General features: G+C 39.4%; 1 protein-coding gene across 2 annotated transcripts in view; it reads left to right on the top strand.

Moving 5' to 3' along the window:
• The first annotated feature begins 460 nt into the window (after nucleotides 1–460).
• fasn (fatty acid synthase) overlaps nucleotides 461–22503 on the top strand; it is a 34015-nt gene continuing 11972 nt past the window's right edge. Inside the window, exons 1-27 of one of the 2 annotated variants that reach the window (XM_077625352.1) lie at nucleotides 461–494; nucleotides 860–972; nucleotides 1048–1167; nucleotides 5859–5994; nucleotides 7019–7171; nucleotides 7321–7494; nucleotides 8662–8862; nucleotides 8959–9081; nucleotides 10192–10307; nucleotides 10451–10585; nucleotides 11278–11752; nucleotides 12136–12323; nucleotides 14493–14682; nucleotides 15455–15549; nucleotides 15656–15790; nucleotides 15905–16108; nucleotides 16410–16525; nucleotides 16603–16775; nucleotides 16880–17071; nucleotides 17339–17419; nucleotides 17631–17816; nucleotides 18523–18702; nucleotides 19070–19273; nucleotides 20079–20395; nucleotides 20502–20903; nucleotides 22200–22364; nucleotides 22474–22503. The exon at nucleotides 22474–22503 is cut by the window's right edge and continues 86 nt beyond it. In XM_077625352.1, coding sequence (XP_077481478.1) covers nucleotides 5868–5994; nucleotides 7019–7171; nucleotides 7321–7494; nucleotides 8662–8862; nucleotides 8959–9081; nucleotides 10192–10307; nucleotides 10451–10585; nucleotides 11278–11752; nucleotides 12136–12323; nucleotides 14493–14682; nucleotides 15455–15549; nucleotides 15656–15790; nucleotides 15905–16108; nucleotides 16410–16525; nucleotides 16603–16775; nucleotides 16880–17071; nucleotides 17339–17419; nucleotides 17631–17816; nucleotides 18523–18702; nucleotides 19070–19273; nucleotides 20079–20395; nucleotides 20502–20903; nucleotides 22200–22364; nucleotides 22474–22503 — 4362 coding nt within the window. In that variant the 5' untranslated portion in view covers nucleotides 461–494; nucleotides 860–972; nucleotides 1048–1167; nucleotides 5859–5867. The other variant, XM_077625351.1, reaches the window with a different exon arrangement.

Here is a 22503-nt window from a genome sequence, read left to right as displayed (position 1 = left end):
TATTATATATAGTGTAATAAATAAGATTATCAAGAGCAAAGCTAATTGGTGTTTTAAATATTCAAGGAAAAGATGGGGTTTCTCTCCAATTAATAGAAGAAATAAAAAGAAATAAAATCCTATTTTTTATAAGATTAGTTTTGGCCATTTTGGATAACGTTGAATTTAGTCCACCAATGTTCATAACTTACATGTGTATCTACCATTTCATGGGACCTCAGAAGGCTTGTCATTTTTTTTCTTATCTGATTGGGTCAGTAGGAGAGCCAAACATCATGCGAGGTGTATTTATGAACGAGAGTAACCTCAAGAAATCACCCCAGCCTTTCCATCAACGTCATCATTAGGCGCCGCCTCTTAATCACGCGATAGCTCTTCCTGTTGATTCTGATTGGATCAAATTCCACACCCACGCAATGTCATTGGATAATATGCGTGTCAAATCAATATGTGTATGTCATTCACGTGCGCCGTCACAGGCTTAATACTGTCAGGTAATTCACGTTCGATGTCAAATTATACGTAATATTAAAACTTTTTGGCAGCTTCCACACATGTTTTGAAATGCAAAAATATTGATTTTAATGTACACCAACGCATGGCGTAATTAGAATCCGTATAGTAAAACGCATCAGGAAAGAAATATTTTTTTTTAAAACACGTGGTTTACTAAAGGAGCCAAAGTATTAGATATCAAAGCTATTATGGCATTTTAAGTGATATTTGGGGGAAATCGCACGCGCGGGAATTCCTGGACGAGGAAAGATGTGTCAATATTTGGTAGAAACAGCGAGATGACTCTGCAAGGTCGGTATGAACTCTACTAACCCTCCCGTTTCCGTTTTTCTTTTTTTTTGAGGGGCGTTGAACGAATTACTTGCCGCTGGCTGTTTCCAAGAGCCCGGCCTCTTTTCTCATTGGACTGCTCATCCAGACCAAGCCGTCAGCCCATGTGGCGTGGCGGAGCACAATGTGAGACATTTAAATTCACCAAAGGGAAAAGAGCATCCGTTCTTGACCGTTTTCTGCGTTTCATCTCGTTGCTAGTCGACACAGGACCACCTCCCACCGTGGATCGACTAAGGGGATCAACACATGCCCCTAAAACACCTTTAGCATCACAACCAAACAGTTGTATCGCGTTCCTTGCCGAATCGGACCACACAGGTAAGATAATCGCTTCTAGATAGTGGATTACATCGTTTGAGTGACGTTTGTCGAGATTGCATTTTGAGTGTGTCAATTGTTTTTAATTTTTAATATATTTTGATATTTATTCACTCATTTTCTGAACCGCTTTATGTATCCTCATGAGGGTCGTGGGGGGTGCTGGAGCCTATCCCAGCTGTTACCCTGAATTGGTAGCCAGCCAATCGCAGGGCACACAGAGTCAAACAACCATTCACGTTTACATTCATACCGAGGGGCAATTTAGTGTCCAATCAACTTACCATACATGTCTCTGGAATGTGGGAGGGAACCGGAGTGCCCGGAGAAAACCCACGCAGGCACGGGGAGAAATGCAAACTCCACATAGGTGGACCGACCTGGATTTGAACGCAGCACCCCAGAGCTGTGAGGCTGATGTGCTAACCACTCATCCACTGGGTCACCCTATATTGTTAGATATATTTTATATTTTAAATATATTTTCTCCAACACTACCACACTACCATATTCAGGAAAAAAATGTCCCCGCGTTTTACTGTGGCTGGAGTTCTGACTACTGGCTGAGGGAACCACATTAAATCCACAGAAGTAACACTAGAGTGAAAGATTTTTCCCAAGCAGGCTAAGGAATTATGTCTGTGCCAAAAGTAGAAGGGTGGTACTATTAGGAATGAAAAGGGCCTAACTGGCACAATGGACAGCTTGGCTTTTCACAAGACCTCAAAGCCATGAAAACTAATTGGAAGGCATTGTGTTCAAAGACGGTTATGTAAAGGGTATTTTCTCCCAACCACCGAGTGACTTAGTGGATTTATTGTTAGCTACATGCACTTTGATGACGTCATATGAAATGATAATAATATAGTGATCATATTCCATCAAAGACCTTATTTGAAATATGGGTGGACACTGAAATAGTTAGTCCATCATAATTGACCCGTACATAAATTAAACACTGTTGTTTAGCTGAAACTCGTTGCAGATGTATTCATAGGAAAGCCTGACTGCTTCTGTTCTAGGCTTTATTGTAACTTCTGGTGTCTGATGAAAGAGTGTTACATTTTTTCCGTGGCAACAAAGAACATTATAAATAATAAATTATATTCTGACAAAGAAATGATGGCACTCTCGTTCACAGCACCTTGAATTTGGATATGTCATCCTCACTAGGGTGAAGAGAATTACGTATATGACAAGTGAAAACCCGTGCTACTGCAATTGCTTGGTGAGCTAACCCCTCAAATATGCTAAATAGTTTCGTTTTTTAAAGGAGACAGCCTGATTCGTATAGAATGACATCTCAAATGTGACTTGGAAAATAGTTCACATTTTCTTGGAAAACAGATGTCATACGACAAGAATTTAGAGCAGTTAAATAATTTTGAACACGACTAACTAGGGATAACTATAATTATTCCGATGATATTCAGTAATATAAGTTAAACTATGGTTTTCACTGAATTCCGGCAACTATTAGCTAATTTAAAATAAATTGGGTGTCTAGAGAACAAAATATATTCAAAAAATTCATTGAATAAACCAAATTCTTTGGGAATTGGACCACTTTAAAAAACACGTGCCAATAAAATCTCACATTTCAGGTTAGCACTTTAACTGTCTGTTTTGCAATTTATTCTAAAAGAAACATCTCTTTCAGGGTAGGATAGTTACGAATCATTGATCTGCAACAATTGCCCAAGCAACAATTCAATTGAATCTCGTAAAGATTCGATGGATATATATGATATTTTGTTAAAAAGTACAATATTTAGAATATTTCAGCAACAAAAATTGTGAATAAGCTAAAATTTGAGTTTTTTTTTTTTTATTGCTTTACGTGAAATGTAACTAATTGTGCTAGATGTTTCTTAAATTTAGTCTGCAATACTGTATGTTGTTTAACGAGTCAATGCACAATCATCATGAAATTGATGATTTGTTCAGTTAATAGAAAACCCTTGCGTTAATTTACACACACTCAAATACGTTCCCGGTTTTTGTTAAGATTATTCATTTATTTTCCATACTGCTTATCCACACAAGGATTGCTGGGGTGCTGGAGCCTATCCAAGCCAACTAGGGTCACCCGGCGGGCGACACCCTGAATTGATGGTCAGCCAATTGCAATGCACAAGGAGACTGACAACCATTCACCCTCAAACTCATAGCTAGGAGCATTTTTTTAGTGTCCAACCAGCCTACCATTGCATGTTCATAAAGCTAAATGCATAAGTACATAAAAAAATGATAGTGGTAGAATGAATCGAATATACTCTCTTTGTAAAAAGCTAAAATATTATTGAAAGATTTTATAAAGGTTACAGTTTAATTGTGAAATGTTTTCTTTCTAGCTTTTCCCTCTTCATTTTATATAGTTATTTACAATCAATCACGATTCCATGACTCACATGAGACTTCTTTGTTCCCCTTGCAAAGTACAGTAATCCCTCGAATATTGCGGTTAATGTAGACCAAACATGGCCGCGATAATTGAAAAATCGCAGTGTCCAGTGCTAAGTCCTAGTAGCAAGCAGGGGAGTGGCTTCCGCTTGTGAGTTTCAGCGTGGATTTTCACATTTTTATGAGCGTTAAAAAAAGTAATAATAATTTTTAAAAAGTAATTAATAGCAGAAAAAATCCAAGAAGTGAATTCGCGATAAGTGAAGTCGCGATAATCGAGGCACGGCTGTACTTTTGGCTTGTTATCGGATGAAGGAATGATGACAAATGGAATACATACACATTATTATTTAGCTACATTGTAGCTATCACAGGTTTAGACCAGGCAAAATGGAATAGATCACATAACACAGCAGACAGTTGAATTGATCAATTTGCCCTCACAGTCAGTCAAGGTGGTGTGTGATCCAGCTCAGTGTAAGGCTATGTCTGGCACTGAAGGTTTCATTTTAATCCTAATGACAGTGCATCCTGAAACCCAAATCCCTCATTGAAAGCTTTGGGAGCAACATTGCCGTCTAAACAGACTCTGGAGCCTTACGACTGATTTTTAAACATTCTTGTGAACTGTTAAATTCAATAAATGCTGTGTATTGCGTGGAGAGAACCGAACAAAGTGGCTTACTCTTTGGCTGTTGACACAGAAAGGCTTGGCCCAAAAATGAGGAACAAAGAGCAAGACAGTCTCTCACACACATCATGTTACATCATTGACGTGTACGGTAGTCTACGCTGACTGCATTGTCTGCTGAAATTGCTCGGTCATGCGGGTTCAGTGGGAGCCCCCATTTCCAAACCTGCCAGTCACAGCCAGTGCGATTATACACATGCTTTGGTACTAACCCTTGGGTGAATTAATACGTCGTTTTTTTTTCTTCGATGTGGTAATATTGGAAAGAAATTGCAGCGGCATCAAAATTAAATCAGGGTGCCCTGCTCTTTGTTTAACATTTTTTTGTTGGTGTTTTAAAATATTGTTTTGGGAGTTTACGAAGTCAACTCATTTGAGACTGCACCGTCCCGTTCATTGTTACGGTGAGTAGAGTTCTTACACCGTTGTTCTTTTCTGCGGAACGATTTTGAATCGCAGACCTTTATTTTGCGAAGTTGACTTCCTTAATGGCTACACATGGCAAATCCTGTTTTTACATGCAAGGTTGGCTTTCCTGACCTAGTGGGAGGAGTAGTTTCGCATCAATGATACTCAGATCGAATAGAAATGCTGACTGAAATCATATGAGGCTTTGAGTTAGGTATTCATGAATTACTGTTTGACATGTACATTCATTTGTGGTTTCTTTGTTTTTCTTGACCGTATGCTTTCGGAATGATCAGTAGGTAGTGTCATTATTTATTATAGTAACATATAGAGAATTCCACAGATGTAGTTTCATACTTTTCTTTTTTTATTTATTCATGTTTTTATAAAAGTATCGGACACTTCAAAGCGAGTTGAATGTAACAGTCAGCCGATAGAAAATGTAGTAGTCTTTTGGGAATGGTTTTCTGTGATTAGATTAGATCAGATTAAATGTCACTGTCACAGTAGTAGGAGGGAGAATACAGACACAGGAAAATATATTTTAGTTATAAATTAATTAATAAATAGGTGTGTTGCTGAAATGTGTGTGTGTGTATACACACACACACATACACATACATACATATACATAAATACATATACATACATACACAGATGCACATGTATACATGCGGTGGATCTTAACATTCAGCCAGATGTTACAAAGAAAAGAAATTAAAGTTGAAATAGTTCAATTCAAATCATTGTGTTAATTTGGATGGTCACGGGTGAGCGGGAACATATGCCAGTTGAGGTTTGGCGAGACATCCTGGATTGACAACCAGCCAATCGTAGGGCACAGTTAGACAAACAACCATTCACACTCATTCACATTGGTAAAACCTGACTGGGGAGGTGTGATTGATGCTTTTGTTCTTTGCCTTCTTGCCATTGGCGAGATGTTAAAGGCATAACGGGCATGAACCTAGGACACCTTGGAGTGGAAAGACTGTGTGTGTCTCTTGTCTGGCATGGATTAAGGTCCCCTTGTAAGAGCTGCTTGATTTGGTAGAGGCAAGTTGAAGCTTTCTTGCTCAGGCTTCTCCTTCAATGACTTGATCCCAGAAAAGCAAAAGAGGATAGACGGATGGTGGATGGACGGACAGATGAACAGTATCTAGCATTTTTTTTGTTTTTTGGTTCACAGACATACAGCATGGATGACATTGTGGTTGCCGGTATATCAGGCCGGTTGCCTGAGTCCAACAACCTGGAGGAGTTTTGGGAAAACCTTATCAATGGAGTCGACATGGTCACAGAGGATGATCGAAGGTGGACACCAGGTGAGTAAATATAAGGGTATTTGTATGATGTGCAGGTGGAGAAATACATTCATGTCAGCCCATCTGATGTTAGGTGATCGGAATGTGCTAATCACACAATGGAAAACTTAAGTATATATGTAGTAATACGCTACAATGGTTTAGTGATTATGACAAATAGTATTTTCAAGATGAAATCAAGTGTGGTTTGTTTTTGTGTATTTTTTATTCAAGTGAACTTTCTGGCACCTGTATGGAGTCGCTTGTATTTATTGACATCTTGATTGGCCTAGGAAAGTATATGTGAACTATTTAGCAGTTACAGAATTTTCATTATTCATCCCAGTTATCTTGGGCTTCCAATCTTGGGTCTTTAGTTTTTTTGGGGCTGCCTAGAGCAGGGGTGGCAAACAAGGTGGACACAAAGAGTAAAAAATTTAAACAGAGTCACACCAAGCTGTGAACTGCCAAAACAGACAGACACACAAAAACACACAAGCATATTAAAAAAATCCAATCAGCCAATTTTTTTTCTAAAATATAGTTGATGAATTTGAGTGTGTTTTAAGAGAGATTAAAAATGAAAGAAACATGAAACGAGGCAAAACCCCACAGTATATACAAAATATGACAAGAAGCAAAGAGCCACATTCATTTTGGCCGGGAGCCACACTCGGCTCAAGAGCCACGTGTTCGTCATCCTTGGGCTAGAGGGAGGTTTCAAAATCTTCCTTACTTTGTTTTTCTTCTCTTTGAGCACCAACTATGCTTTTGTTCTGTTATTTTCCAACAAATTAGAATGAAATTTGTTTGGGATAATCTAGATCAATTTTATTTATTTATTTCCATTTTTATCAGGTAAGTATTTTGCCTTTACGGGTTTTTCTGCTCCAGTTTTTTATAGTATCGTGGGAAACAGATTTCTATCATTTCCATCAATAGCTAGGCAATGATGGTAGAGATGATTCATACAATATTACAGTGTAATTCACCGTAATATTCTAGATTACGTTTGTAACCACTGCTTGTCCTTTTTTTACGCTAGGCCTTTACGGTCTGCCCAAGAGGAACGGCAAACTGAAAGACATCAGCCATTTTGATGCAGCGTTCTTTGGAGTCCATCCAAAACAAGCAAACACCATGGACCCTCAACTCCGTCTCATGCTGGAGGTCGCTTATGAGGCTATAGTAGATGGCGGTAAGGTCTTATAATCGTGCTCGATGAATGTTTTCACAAAGAGTAGGATAGTGAAAGTTGTAATTGCATGGGGTTGCTGGAATGTAGAATCAGATTTAAAACTCTTGATATTGTTGAAATCCTGATGATAGCCTTGTGTTGTGGTACAGGACTGTGCCCCACTACTCTGCGTGGCAGTAAAACGGGTGTCTACATTGGGGTGAGTGGTTCAGAGGCTGGTGAGGCATTCAGCAGAGATCCAGAGGAGCTTCTTGGATACAGCATGACTGGTTGTCAGCGCGCTATGTTGGCCAACAGACTTTCCTACTTCTTTGACTTCAACGGTACACAGAGAGCCCTCTTCTTTTAATGCTCATATGTACATATTGCGGTTGGCATGGGGAAAAAAAGTCTAGGTATTCCTATAGAGCCCAAACTTTTGCTGGCCACTTTATAGATAATCCCAATGCCATTGCATAGAGTTGTATATACATGTATTTGCTCAGCATTTCTATGCATATACAGTAATACCTCGACATACGAGCAATTTGAGATACGAGTAAAATTTTGAGGCAATATTTATCTTGAGATACGAGACAAATTTTGATATACGAGCATACAGCGGACGTGAGAGGCTGCTCATAAGAACATCATGGGCACTGTCTTTCTGGTGACAACTCCCTTGTGTAATGTCTCTACGAGCACTGGGCGGAGCGCTAATTTTTTTTCAGTGTTTTTTTCCCCGTTAGTCAGTGCGAATGGCGTAGCGATCGCTAATACGAGAGGAGTATATACTACTACTCGTTGGCAAGTGGTCGTGTGTTATCTTATTGTAAGGACATTTGTGTGCATCATTTTGGGAATATTTTTAAGGGAAGACAAAAGCAAAAACCCTCGATAGGTTGCATCTGAAAGTCAGGGTAGATGCATATCAAAATTTAAAACAAAATTAGAATTAAGTTTAGTGTAAGGTTAGATTAAATTTATTTTTGAGTGTTTCTGCATCGTAATCCAAGTTCATTTAAATTTGTTAATGTTGCGACCGCGTTGCCGTGCAAAAAGTCCCCCCCCCTCTCTCCCCTCCGCGAAATCTGTCTAATTTTAGTACTATTAAACACATTTTAGTACTATTAAACCACTAGTTATTTGTTACTTTGTTAATATAAAAATGTTTTTCCAATCCAATATCCTGTTTTAGGTGTTTTTTCAGAGGGTTGGAACAAATTAATTTGTTTTTAGTTCATTCCTATGGGAAACGTTTATTTTTAGGTTCGAGTAAATCTACATACGAGCTCATTCCTGGAACGAATTAAGCTCGTATCTCGAGGTACCACTGTATGTGCATATCAAGTGAATTGAAACCACTGTAAAATGAGTGGCAATTCTGTCCCAATATTCTACCAATTACACATTTACTCAAACACGTGAGTCCATTTAGCTTTTCTATCGTTGTCTAGACTGCATATGAACATTTTTGGGTTAATTTCTCCCATTTTCCCCCCCTCCTGCAGGCCCCAGCACAGCCATAGACACAGCCTGCTCCTCCAGCTTGCTGGCTTTAGAAAATGCCTTCCATGCCATTCGCTTGGGTCACTGTGAAGCTGCCTTGGTTGGAGGAGTGAACCTGCTTCTTAAGCCAAACACATCGGTTCAGTTCATGAAACTAGGAATGCTTAGTCCTGATGGGACTTGCAAGTCCTTTGATTCCTCAGGTAAAAAAAAAACAACTAATGGGGACTTACTGAATAAATGTGTATTGTAATTGATAGTACATGTATTCACATTTTTCTAATCATTTTGTTCCCAAGGTAATGGGTATTGTCGCTCTGAGGCAGCAGTGGTGGTGTTGCTGACCAAGCGGTCAGCAGCTAGAAGAATTTATGCTACCGTATTGAATGCTGGCAGCAACACAGATGGATACAAAGAGCAAGGTGGGGAGGGGTGGGCACACAAGCCACAGGATAGTACATGAGCAGCATGTTTGGTTGAATGATTTGAGTGGCTTCTCACAATGGATAAAATCAAGGAAATTAGGTCAGCGCCTCTAGGATTTTTTTGTGGTCTTCATTTTTGGGCTACAGTGTCGCGGTAAAATCGTAGAATGTCTATCATGTTCAGGGGAATATTTAGAAGTAGAAAAAAAATACATAGATCACACGCGATTAGTTTGAGATGGAAATACGGTAATTTTTGTAATGGTTTAAATTTCAGTTGTAGTGATCAAGAATTATTATTCGAATGCAGCATTTCACAACCTTTTTAAGCCAAAGCACACTTTAATTTGAGCAATTTAAAAATATCAAGGCACACTACCAGCTGAAAATTTTAAAATTCAAAATGATAATGAATTCAATCTCAATTTGCAATTTATTTTCTCTCCCAATATTCTACTTGTTAATTATGATTTTTCGCTTAAAAGGTTACAATAAATGACTTCCTGGAAAATAAATTCCTGCGCTGGAACTTTGAATCAATTAAAGTGTTCATGGGGCGTTTAATGAGGAAATAACAGTTGTTAAATATTTTTGCATTTTATCTTAGAATCTTTCTCTGCCACTTCTGACTCATTTTGCCGTCATGACATGTAATCCCTAAAATGACAAAATTACAATATGATGTTAAAGTTGGGAAAATGATCATTCTTTAATATTTTTTTGTAACCTCAATTTTATTTTGATTAATCAAAAGAATGACAGATAGTATAAGTGATTCTAAAAATATTTACTGCTATAGTAACAGCCCTATTTAGGCCCTAATGATTAGATTAGATTCAAACTTTATTTCATCCCGTATTCAGGAAATTTCTTGGTTGCAGTAGCAAGACAGACACAAGACACACAAGACATTGTAGACCTAGATAAAAAAACTTGAGCCACACTCAGGAAGTCCACAAGGTGGGGACCTTCTGCAGACAGAGATTATAACGTCCTATAAAATATTAATGGATAGATTGACATTTAGTTCATTGGATTTATAGGTGAAAGTACATTTTTTCCAGTGTGAAATGTAAGTCGTCTCATTCACTTTCCTTTTCTCTTTAGGAGTTACATTTCCCTCAGGTGAGATGCAGCGAACTCTGGTTCATTCTCTCTATGAAGAGGCAAACATCACACTTGACCAGGTTGAATATATTGAAGCCCACGGCACTGGAACGAAGGTGAGTGCACATGATTATGTTTAAGTTGTATTTTTAAAAATATATACTTGTTGAAACTGTCTGTGTATTTTTCTTTGAAGTAATGTAACAAATTCATTGTTGCGTCTGCCCTAATGTGGGATGTCTTTGATTTTACCCTGCAGGTCGGTGACCCTCAGGAAGTTAATGGTATTGTCAGTGTGTTTTCTGAATCATTTAAAGAGCCACTGCTTATTGGATCCACCAAGTCCAATATGGGCCATCCAGAACCAGCATCTGGGTTGGCTGCAATGGCAAAAGTAGGTATAGTGGTGCTGTGTTTTGTTGGTTAGTTAAAATGAATTGAATATTTGTTAGATTGATCTAATTTTATCTTTAAAAATGTACTGACTTGTGTATGAAATGCATAGTTTTGTGGAACCAAAGAATGCACAATGACAGGGAAAAAAATAATCGCACTCATGTATAGTTGTCGTTTTTGGGGCTCAGTTTTTTTTATATATCTGAAACAAAGAAAAAACATGATGCCTTAATGTAGTAGTTAAATACGGAATGGGGAAATATTACGTTTTTTGAATAACTATAGCATAAATTACACAACATAGGGAGTTGTTGGGGGTCAGACTAAAAAAATAAGACATGTTATTCGCACTTGCAAAAAAAAGTGCAACTGGAAAATATGGTACTTTGTATAACAAAAGGCAAAGCTTGGGGATTTATTGCTGATGTAGAAAAGAGGTCAGAATGGAAGTGCCAGCAGTCTGGAGGCATATGACCATATATCCTATTCTTTTTTTAAACAATAGCGTGTATTGCATCTTATTAAACTGTGTGTGATATTAGCATAGTCTCACAGTTGGGCTTAATGCTGGAGAACTCTGTCCAAACAATGTTTATCTGGGAATGTTTTCTAAAAGATTGTTATAACTTGAACTAAGCAATTTACGGTTTAGCATTGTAATTTGTGATTTCTTCCCTATTTCATGTGTAGGTGTTGCTTTCTCTGGAGAAAGGTGTGTGGGCCCCAAACTTGCATTTCAACAGTCCTAACACTGACATCCCTGCCCTCAGTGATGGCCGTGTTCAAGTTGTTGACAGGCCTATCCCTGTACGTGGAGGCATCGTAGGCATCAATTCGTTTGGATTCGGGGGCTCGAATGTCCACGTGATCCTCCGTCCCAATCAAAGAGGTGATCAGACACAAGCTGACAAGAGCACACCAACCAGGAGGGTCCCTCGGGTAGTTCAAGCTAGCGGCCGTACAGAAGCCGCTGTGAATTTACTGCTCCAAAAGGCAAAGGAGAACCATGCCGATGACGGCTTCCTGTCCTTGCTCAATGGAATGTCTGAAAGTCCTACTACTGCTATGACCTATCGAGGTTACACACTAATTGACTCAAATACAGACAGCACTGAGGTACAGCAGGTGCAGGCGGCTCCTAGGCCTCTCTGGTACATATGTTCAGGTGAGACCATTAGTGGACACAAGATTGCAAAAACTAATATACAGTAATCCCTTGAATATCGCGGTTAATGTAGACCAGACATGGCCGCGATAAACGAAAAACCGTGAAGTAGGATCACCCCTATGATAAGTACCTTTTTTTTTCTTAAGTGCTGAGTCCTAGTAGCAAGCAGAAGAGAGGGGAGTGGCTTCCGCTTGCGAGTACCAGCCTGGATTTTCGGATTTTTATGGACTTAATTCAATTTTTTTCCCAGAAAAAAATCTGAGAGTTAGTGAAGCCGCGATATTCGAGGGATTACTGTATCCCTAAACAGAGCCCTCACATATTAATTACCTGTGGACCTACTCCAATCAATAGCACTTGTGTTTTGTTTGGTATCATAGGTATGGGGACACAGTGGGCGGGGATGGGTCGCAGCCTCATGCAGCTACAAGATTTTAAAGAGTCCATAATGCGATCGGACAAGGCACTGGAGAAAACGGGTTTGGTTGTGTCCCGCCTTCTAATGGAGGCTGATGAAGCTACATTTGAGGACACCGTTAACGCCTTTGTTGGTCTCGCCGCCATACAGGTAGGGGAGCAACTACTCTATTTATCTACATGGTGTGGTGCCTGTTGACAAAATAGGCTGTTTCATAGTTCACTCCCATCCTAATCATTGTTTTGTCTTACACGTGTTAAATTGGTCATTGAGAAAGGCAATGGGTTGTTCTTTTTTGATTAACATGAATTATGCAGTTTCTCATATCAAATTGACACCATAAACAATGTTCTAAAATTGTAAAATAAGAATTATCCTGTATGTTGCCAGGGGTTTAATGTTCAATAGGATAGGACTTTCATCATTTAACAAAATAAACAATCAGAAAAGAAACAAATGCAATTCCCATACATTGAACACACAAACACACAAAAATGAAGAAAATAATGAAAATGTTAAAATAGAGGGTTATTTTTCAACCAGGGCGGCCTGGTGGCGTGAGTGGTTAGCGCATAGCTCAGGGGTCCTGGGTTCAAATCCAGGTCGGTCCACCTGTGTGGAGTTTGCATGTTATATGCCTGCGTGGGTTTCCTCCAGTTACTCCGGTTTCCTCCCACGTTCCAAAAGCATGCATGGTAGGCTGATTAGAGACAATTGGCCCTAAGTATGGGTGTGAGTGTGTATAGTTGTCCGTTTCCTTGTGCCCTGCGATCGGCTGGTCACCGATTCAGGGTGTCCCCCGCCTCTGGCCCGGAGTCAGCTGGGATAGGCTCCAGCATCCCCGCAACCCTAATGAGGATAAAGCGGTTCAGAAAATGAGTTGAGATTAGACTTTTCAACCGCCCTCTAAGTAGTTAAATACATATGTAGTCTCACTCGCTGAGCTTTTATTGGCATGGCCCAATGTTTTGCACATATTTATTCGACTGTAACGTGCACCCGGGTATAACGCGCACCCATAATCATAGACAAAAAATTGCATTTTTTTCCACTTTTTCTCAGCTCACACCAAGGATTGCACCGGTACTATTAACTGGCAAATACACATTTACCGTATTTTCTCGAATTTAACGCGCACTCGAAAATAACACGCAGGTAATTTTGGGCCAAAAACATCTGGAAAAACGCAGTAATCGAATATAGTGCGCACCTAAAATTTCCCGCTGACAAAAATCTGAAATCGTACCTTTTTTTCTTTGTTTCACGATTGTTTTGTTCAAAACCGGATAGAGAAATCTTCAGGTACGAGCGTGTCGAGTGTCGTGCAGTTGGTGGAGTTATGCGTTTGAATTTTAGGACAATAGATGATACACAGAGTGGACAAACATATCATGTAGACATGTTATGTTGCAATACCTTTTGTTTTAAGAAGTTCTTTCTCTAACTCTGGGGACATTGCTTTTCTTCCACGTCCTGATGCTTTTGCTGTTGCTTTTTCTTTCAATAATGAGTCTTTCTTCTTCCTCCAACCACGGATGTTAGCTTCACTAATATCGAATTTTCTTCCAGCTTCTCTGTTGCCCAATTCCTCTGCCACTTCGATGACTTTTCTTTTGAACGCTGCGGTATAACTTGCTCGTTTTGATGCCATGTTGCTTGTACAATGTCCAAAACTGAACTGAGAGAGGGTGAACTGAGACGAGTACGAGGCTAGAGGGGGGCAGTGGTGGTCTCGGCTTTCCGATTTTCGATCGGCTTTACGAGATGACGTAAAACCAAAATTTTTCGATCGAAAACTTGTAATTTATTTTAGTTATTGATTATAACACGCACCCCCATCTATTGGAATTAATTATATAGCAAAAATCTGCGTGTTATAATCGAGAAAATACGGTATTCACAACATATGGTATGGAAACCTGGTAAACTAAACTACCTGTATGAACACAATTCTCAAATGGAATTTGTAAAAGAAGGTGGATTGTATCACCTGAGAAGGGGGATATAAATTTACCTTCTTTGGGCCCTGGTAGATTGGGGTCTCGCGTGCCATCTGCCGGACGAAGACAGGTTTTACGTCTCCCTTTATAACGGCTGCGGAGGGCACTTTTTCACCGGCAGAGGGCAGTTTTTAACAGGGATTTGGTCATAAAAGCGAATACCTCATGTATAACGCGCACCCAAACTTTGATTCAGTTTTTTTGGTACAAAATTTTGCACGTTATACTTCGAATAAATACGATACCTACTTCATATGATGGAATAAGAGATTCAAAGGATGGAGTTTTAATGGTTATTAGCGCTGTTTCTCTCCTGTAGATAGCTCAGATAGACCTTCTCAGTAAGCTGGGTCTGCAGCCTGATGGAATTGTGGGTCACTCGGTTGGGGAGTTGGCATGTGGCTATGCTGATGGCTCCCTCAGCCAAGAGGAGGTCATTCTGGCTGCGTACTGGAGAGGACGTTGCATCAAGGAGGCTAACCTTCCTCCTGGTGCCATGGCTGCAGTGGGTGAGAGAAAGCCTTAACACTTTTCTACTTTTTATATTACTTATTTACTGGCAAAACGCACGTTTTGCGGTAGCACCACCAATTTCGTTGTACGCAGCTGTGTCTAATGACAAAGGCTTTTGATTTATTTATTTTTATCACAAAACAATACTTTGTCATGACACTTAATACTGAGTGTTAAATGGTTCACTGGTACATACTAACTGGTTTCTAAGAGACAGTTGAATACAGTATTTGTATTACTTCTGTATTTTACGGATTCTAAGTTGTAGTATTCTTTCATAGTTTGGCCAGGGGTGCGATTTTTGTGTGAAATTATTCCCATTTTAATAATATTTCACGTTATTTTTACACTCAACCGCAAAAGGTTTTTCTAGGCCTGTCTTGATAATTTCAACGTTAGCAGTGGGTGGACTTTAGTCTAATTGCCATAGCAAACCCATACAATCACCTGTAATTAATAAAAACTACCAAAAACTATATTTTTTTAAATTATCGAGCCTGTAGGTGCGTTTTAAGATAACATGTCTGTTCTTTTGATTTGGATTTTATCAAATACAATTCTCCAATTCCTTTTCTTTGTGCATTTTTTGCTCGACTTACACTCAGGTGCGACGTATAGTCCGAAAAATAGAGTATGTTTGCACGTTGGATTATTGGGTACGTAACATGAATCTGCTGTAATGGTATCCAGATAATCCGTGACTATATTTGAGGCAACAGTTAAAGAAAGTGGACGAATAGATGGATGATTTGTTGCTCGATTTTACAGGATTGACCTGGAAGGAGTGCATAGCTCGCTGTCCCAAGGGTGTCGTGCCAGCCTGTCATAATGCTGAGGAGACGGTCACCATCTCTGGTCCTCAGGTCAGACATCTTTTTACACAAAAGTTGTAGCGTCTGAAAGTTATTCCTGGATGTCAAGCACCGTTTGAATTTTGGTCCCAACTGATGCGATATGTTTATTTATTAGGAGGCAGTTAGCAAATTTGTAGCTGAGCTCAAAGAGCTGGGAGTGTTTGCAAAGGAGGTACGCAGCGCTGGTGTGGCTTTCCATTCCTACTACATGTCATCCATTGCGCCAAGCCTCTTAGCCGCCCTAAAGAAGGTTTGTTTTTCCAACTTTATTTCATGAGTGTGGTGTAAATAGCATGTCTACTGTACTATTACGATACTTGTGTACTTTGTACTTAATGAAATGCTTCTAATTCTCTTGGTATAGGTCATTAAGAATCCAAGGCTACGTTCCCCCCGTTGGGTTAGCACCAGCATCCCTGAGTCTGAATGGGAGTCGCCTCTGGCTCGTTTCAGTTCGGCTGACTATCACGTCAACAATCTTGTGAGCCCAGTTCTCTTTCAAGAGGGACTCAATCTGGTGCCCGACAATGCTGTCGTGTTGGAGATAGCGCCTCATGCTCTTCTTCAGGTGTGTACATACTATAATGTGGTCTGTTCGGTTAATCAGAAGTTGGATTGACAATGTCAAATTTGGTTTTGAACGTTAAAATCATTTTATTTCACTGCGATTGAACCAAAAGCTAATCTTCCCCTCCCCAGAAGTGTCTTAAATATATTGTGTTTAAAACAATCAATTAAAACGATACAAATGGGAATGTACCGTACATGAGCTTTGCACATCAAACCTTAAAAAAAAACAGTCTAGTCTAAGAGGAGTTGATTTTAAAACAATATATAATGCATTCTCTATTTCCTGTTATCTTTCCCAGGCCATCTTAAAGCGTAGCCTGAAGAACACATGTATTTCACTTCCCCTCATGAAGAGAGGTCACCCAAATAACTTGGAATTTTTTCTCTCAAACATCGGCAAACTTTACATGAATGGGTCAGTAAATATCTCAGCCCTTGCATGAAATGGTGGTGGCATTTTTTTAAATTAGAATTCTCTGTGCACATTTTTAGAATCAATGTGGATATGAACAGACTGTGTTCAGAAGTTAAATATCCTGTACCTGTTGGAACCCCTATGATTTCTCCCTTGGTGCAATGGGACCATTCCCAGACCTGGGATGTCCCCAAGACAGAGGATTTCTCCTCTGGCTCGGGCTCAAACTCAACTGTGGTGTATAACATCAGTATGTACATCTGTTTTGCTTCTGTTGGATTTAGTAAAATAAGACCTTTTTAAAAAAAAATATTTAATAACTTGTCTTTTCGGTGTCCAACTCTAAACCGACAGACATAAATCCGGAGTCTCCAGATTACTATTTGATTGGGCACTGCATCGATGGGCGTGTCCTTTACCCGGCAACAGGTTATTTGGTACTGGCTTGGCGTACTTTGGTGCGAAATCTGGGACTTTTAATGGACACGACTCCTATTATCTTTGATGACGTCACTATCCACAGGGCCACTATCCTCCCCAAGACTGGTGAGCTATGATTTGAGATTATTTTTTAAAGTTTTTCCAAAGAATACAGTATTTAAGAAAAAAAGAGGAAAACATCAGTTTTCCAGAAAGCAAGAAAGGTTCAAATAAGATTACCTGTGAACAGACAAAGGATATCAATTGTTTTGATAGGATAACATTTCAGGTTGTAAGTGGCTCCTATCACAGAATAAGCAACGCTCCTTTTAAAAGCCTTTCATGTCCACTTGCAAGTCAATTATATAATTTCTTTAAAAAATCTATTTACAGGTCTTGTCCAACTGCAAGTGTCTTTCATGGCTGCCACTAACAAGTTTGAAGTTTCAGAGAATGGGAACTTGGCTGTCAGTGGTAGGTTGTATAGATTTGATTTCATTGCTATGGTTATAAGTTACAATTTTTGCAATCAACACATAGAACACTATATTTAAAGTTCTTAGGCTTAAATGTATTTTTTGTATATTAAAAATTAAGTTCTTAATATCCCACATTTGAATTATTTTGATTTTTTTTTTTTTTACAATGTGTGGCCTTGGTGTAAAAATATTTTTGACACTTTCAGGAAAAGTCAGTGTTTTAGAGGATACGGCCCTTGATTCATTCCACAGTCAATTGAACCAAGATGCTCCAAAAGACGATGAGGACCACAAACTGAAACTTTTTGCACATGATGTATACAAGGAACTCAGACTACGCGGCTATGATTATAGCGACGCCTTCAGAGGCATTTTGGAATCTAACAATGCTGGTACGTTTTTTTAAATCTTTTTTTTTGCATTATCACATGCATCGTGTTTTGGGTATACAGTGGTACCTCACGATACGAGCTTAATTCGTTCCGGGACTGAGCTCTTATGTCGTAACTCAAACGAACGTTTCCCATAGGAATGAACTAAAAACAAATTAATTTGTTCCAACCATCTGAAAAAAGACCAAAAACAGGATATTGGATTGGAAAAACATTTTTATTTGTTCTAATTTGCCATATATTAACAAAGTAACCAATAACTAGTGGTTTAATAGTACTACAATGTGTTTAATAGTAGTAAAATAAGACGGATTCCGCCCAGTGCTCGTAGAGACATTGCACGAGGGAGTTGCGACCAGAAAGCCAGTGCCCATGATGTTCTTATGAGCACCCTCTCGCGTCCGCTCTCTGCTCGTATATCAAAATTTGTCTTGTATCTGAAGATAAATATTGCTCATATGTCGGGGCACTTGTATGTCGAGTTATCACTGTACTGCATTTCTCGCAAGTATCTATATCTGCATGCATGTTGTAGTGTAGCCAAGAAGGTATAAAATAGATTTTGGATTGCATTCATGATGATTTTTGAACTGACTCCTATGACAATAGACAATCTTGCAAGTTTCTCTTCACTTTCTTTGTCATTAATAATTCTGTCTTAAATGGCACCGTATGCAAGACCTCCCTTGTACTAATCTTTCTTCAGGTGACAATGGCAAGTTGCAGTGGATGGGAAACTGGGTTACCTTTCTTGATACCATGCTACAGATGATAGTTCTTGGGCTCTCTGGTCGTAGTCTTCGTTTGCCAACCAGGATTCGCTCAGTATGCATTGATCCTGCTATCCATCTGGGAAAGGTCCACGAGTATGCTGATGGGAAGCAAGGTACGTGCTACCATCTCCTATTTGTTATTAATGCTATCACTTCACAAAAAAACAAGGACTCATCATGCTAGGGATTTTCATTGGGGGACAAATTGTCAACAGTTAATTGTGTACCGAAAAAGAACTTTCGTAGGCGTAAGAAAAAAGGAGAAATTTCCTCAATACTCTACCATCTATTTCTCCTCTTGAGTGATCTAAATTTTCTGTGGTGTGTAATAGTAGGCGAAAAGATGGTTAGGGAGTTAACCATTCTGTAGGAGGATTACTTTTTTCAAACTTTTTTTCCTGTTTTATATGTTAACACGAGATTCAGATTGTTGTGTACACAAAGTTAGATAATGTTGTGTTATTAAAATTATTTCAATAGCTGTGGCAGTCCACATCAACCACTGTCTTGATAAAATTACTGCCGGCGGAGTGCAGATCAGCGGTCTACATGCAACTGTGGCTCCACGTAGACAGCAGCAGCAGAATCCCCCCACCCTTGAAGAATTTCTTTTTGTTCCCTATATGGAAACTGAGTGCCTGGCAGCCAATGGGAAGCTAAGAGAACAGCTCACTCTCTGCAAAGGTAACATCCCGTTTACAAGGTAGTATTAAAATAATATATACATTTTGAGTTGTGTTGTTTGATGTGTTTTTGCATCAATTACTGTTACACATGAGAACCAATGTTGTGAATTCTAATTCATAATTACAATCTTTTAGTCTTGAAATGATCAGGATCTTATACAATGCTACCAAAAAAATCTATTGTGTCAGAACCATTTTTAAGATCACTGTATTTTCAAGGTTTGAATAGATTACGGATATAGTAAATATCGATACGATATGATTTCCGGTGGTCCATGCTGAATTCATTTTGACTGGGAGGTGATGTTAGCTTTCATTAACCTTTTATTATTGTTTTTATGTATTGTTAATTCTGTAAATATATGTTAAAATATAATAGTGATTAACATAAATTTTATTAAATGTAATAATTGCTTATATTTGTTTTTTTTAATGAGCAAATATCGTCCCTTGCCCTATTAAGTTGTTTGTTTTAGAGACCACTGTCCCTGATATGGTTAAAATAACAGTCATATTTCCAGGAAATACAAATAATAAACCATTAGAATTTTTTATCTTCAAGAAAAAAATAGACTTGATTTTAGCTCAAGCTCCTGTTGTTTGCCTTTTCCCAGATACGTTTGTACATTCATTAGATAGCTTTTACATTACAAATCAGGTTAGAAAATGGTAGGAAGTTTTAGGCCTAATGTTGAGAGCAATTTATTTATTTTTAATCATTTTATAGAACCACACATTAAGGATTATTTCAAACATTATGCTAGTCAGTGTGTCCACGTTTTGACCCATTGTTTTCTTCCCAGGATTAATCCAACGATTGCAGCGAAAGTTGGCCCCCCGTGGTATGAACCTCTGCATCCCAGGTCTAGCGGAAGTTTCAGGAAGTTTGCTTCCCAGCTCCACATTCTCTGAGCCTGGTTTGACGAAGTTACTAACTACACTTTGCGATCTGGAGCTGAATGGGAACCTTAGTTCAGAACTGGGGCAGACGGTGGAAAAAGAGAGGGCATGTTTGCTACAAGACAGTCTGCTGTTGGGCCTTTTGGATGGCCCAGCCCTCAGGCACTGCGTGGACATTGCCTTGGAAAACACTGTATCTGGCAAGATCAAAGTTTTGGAAGTAAGATATTCAACTAATGAGAGGGGAAAAATAGTCAAGTGTGTGGTTCAGTAATTCTTTGGTCAATGAATGTTGCAATTAATGTTTTCTGTGTTCCTGGCACCAGGCACTGTCCAGCGGTGGTCAACTGTTCTCCCGTGTCGTCAAAATTCTCAACATTCAGCCCATGCTGCGTCTGGAATACGTTGCCACAGCAGCCAATGAGGATCTTCTGGCTCTCCACCAGACCACCCTGGAGGAGTTTGCTGTCACAACAGCTCAATGGGACCCTCTGTCAGGCCCCGCTCCTGGAGGTGCAGCTGCAGGAGCTGACCTAGTTGTGTATAACCATGCTTGGGGCCCTCTCAGAGTGGACCCTCATCTGCTGGTGACAAATCTAGTTTCTGGAGCAAGGCAAGGAGGATTTGTTCTCCTTCACACATTGCTCAAAGGGGAAGCTCTTGGAGAAACTGTAAACTTCCTCTCAAGAACGAATGACGGCAACAGTCAGCATGGACTGCTCACACAGGTTAGTGGGGCATACCCAAATTTCCATCTCCATGCATTCTTGCTTTTAGTAAAATGACTACAGTTCTATGAATCGAATCTCGTACGACCGCCAGAGAGGGGTGCTGCTGCACCGCCCTCTGGCGGTCAGGAGGGATGGAATAGAAATCTGTTCAGCATCTACAGTGGTACCTCGACATACGAGTGCCCCGACATACGAGCAATTTGAGATACGAGTAAAATTTTGAGCAAATATTTATCTTGAGATACAAGACAAATTTTGATATACGAGCAGACAGCGGACGCGAGAGGCTGCTCATAACATCATGGGCACTGTCTCTCTCCCCGCAACTCCCTCGTGTAATGTCGCTCTGGTCGCAACTCCCTCATGTAATGTCTCTACGAGCACTGGGCGGAGCGTTGCATTTTTTTCAGTGTTTATTTCCCCCTTAGTCTGTGCGAATGGCGTATATACTACTTCTCGTTGGCAAGTGGTTGTGCGTTATCCTATTGTGAGGACATTTGTGTGCATCATTTTCGGAATATTTTGAAGGGAATATAAAAGCAAACAACCCTCGATAGGTTGCATCTGAAAGTCAGGGTGGAGGCGGGGCAAATAGAGCCAACCCGGGAGAAGAAAGGTATAGAAAATTTAAAACAAAAATAAATTAAGTTTAGTTTAAGGTTAGATTAAATTTATTTTTGAGTGTGTCTGCATCGTAATCCAAGTTCATTTAAATTTCTTTGTTATGTTACGAGCGCATTGCCGTGCAAAAAGTCCTCTCCCCCTCCCTATGTCACTCTCTCTCCCGTCCGCGAAATCTGTCTAATTTTAGAACTATTAAACACATTTTAGTAATATTAAACCACTAGTTATTTGTTACTTTGTTAATAGATGGCGAATTAGAATAAATAAAAATGTTTTTCCAATCCAATATCCTGTTTTGGGTGTTTTTTCAGAGGGTTGGAAAAAAATAATTTGTTTTTAGTTCATTTTTATGGGAAACGTTCGTTTGAGTTACGAGAAAATCGACATATGAGCTCAGTCCCGGAATGCATTAAGCTCGTATCTCGAGGTACCACTGTATAGTAAATATGACATTAAGGGCAATATGAGGAACATTTAGAGTGACTCGACTGCGTAAACCAGTATTAGAACTACACTGCTGATAAATCCTTTCAGAAAACGTAATAGTATGATGACAAAAACATTCAACTGTGTTGACAATGACACAACTTGCGTCAACTTTCAGTTTCCTATTTTGGTGTGAGTGTACTTTAAAAGCATGAAACAATTTTCTGTCATCCTTGTCACTAGACTGAGTGGGAGAGTGTATTTTCCGAGGCTTCACTCAACTTGGTGGCCGTCCGGAAGTCTTTTTATGGCTCAGTGCTCTTTCTCTGTCGCTGTCGGTCTCCTGCCCAACAACCAGTAGTCCTTGCTGTTGATGGTGTTGACTACAAGTGGGTGGAAACACTCAAAGTAAGTTCCACAGCTTCTTCTCCGACGTAATCTCACTACTTCCCAATACAGCAGAATATTAATGTCCTTCATTCACTGATTATTTTTTTCTCTATTGCTCTGGAAATAGGCAGCACTTGCCCAGCCCTCAGATTCTCCA

Source organism: Stigmatopora argus, chromosome 18, assembly GCF_051989625.1.
Source record: "Stigmatopora argus isolate UIUO_Sarg chromosome 18, RoL_Sarg_1.0, whole genome shotgun sequence".
In the NCBI taxonomy this organism is placed as follows: domain Eukaryota; kingdom Metazoa; phylum Chordata; class Actinopteri; order Syngnathiformes; family Syngnathidae; genus Stigmatopora; species Stigmatopora argus.
Note: the sequence above shows the minus strand (reverse complement) of the source record. Positions and strands in the feature narration are given on the sequence as shown.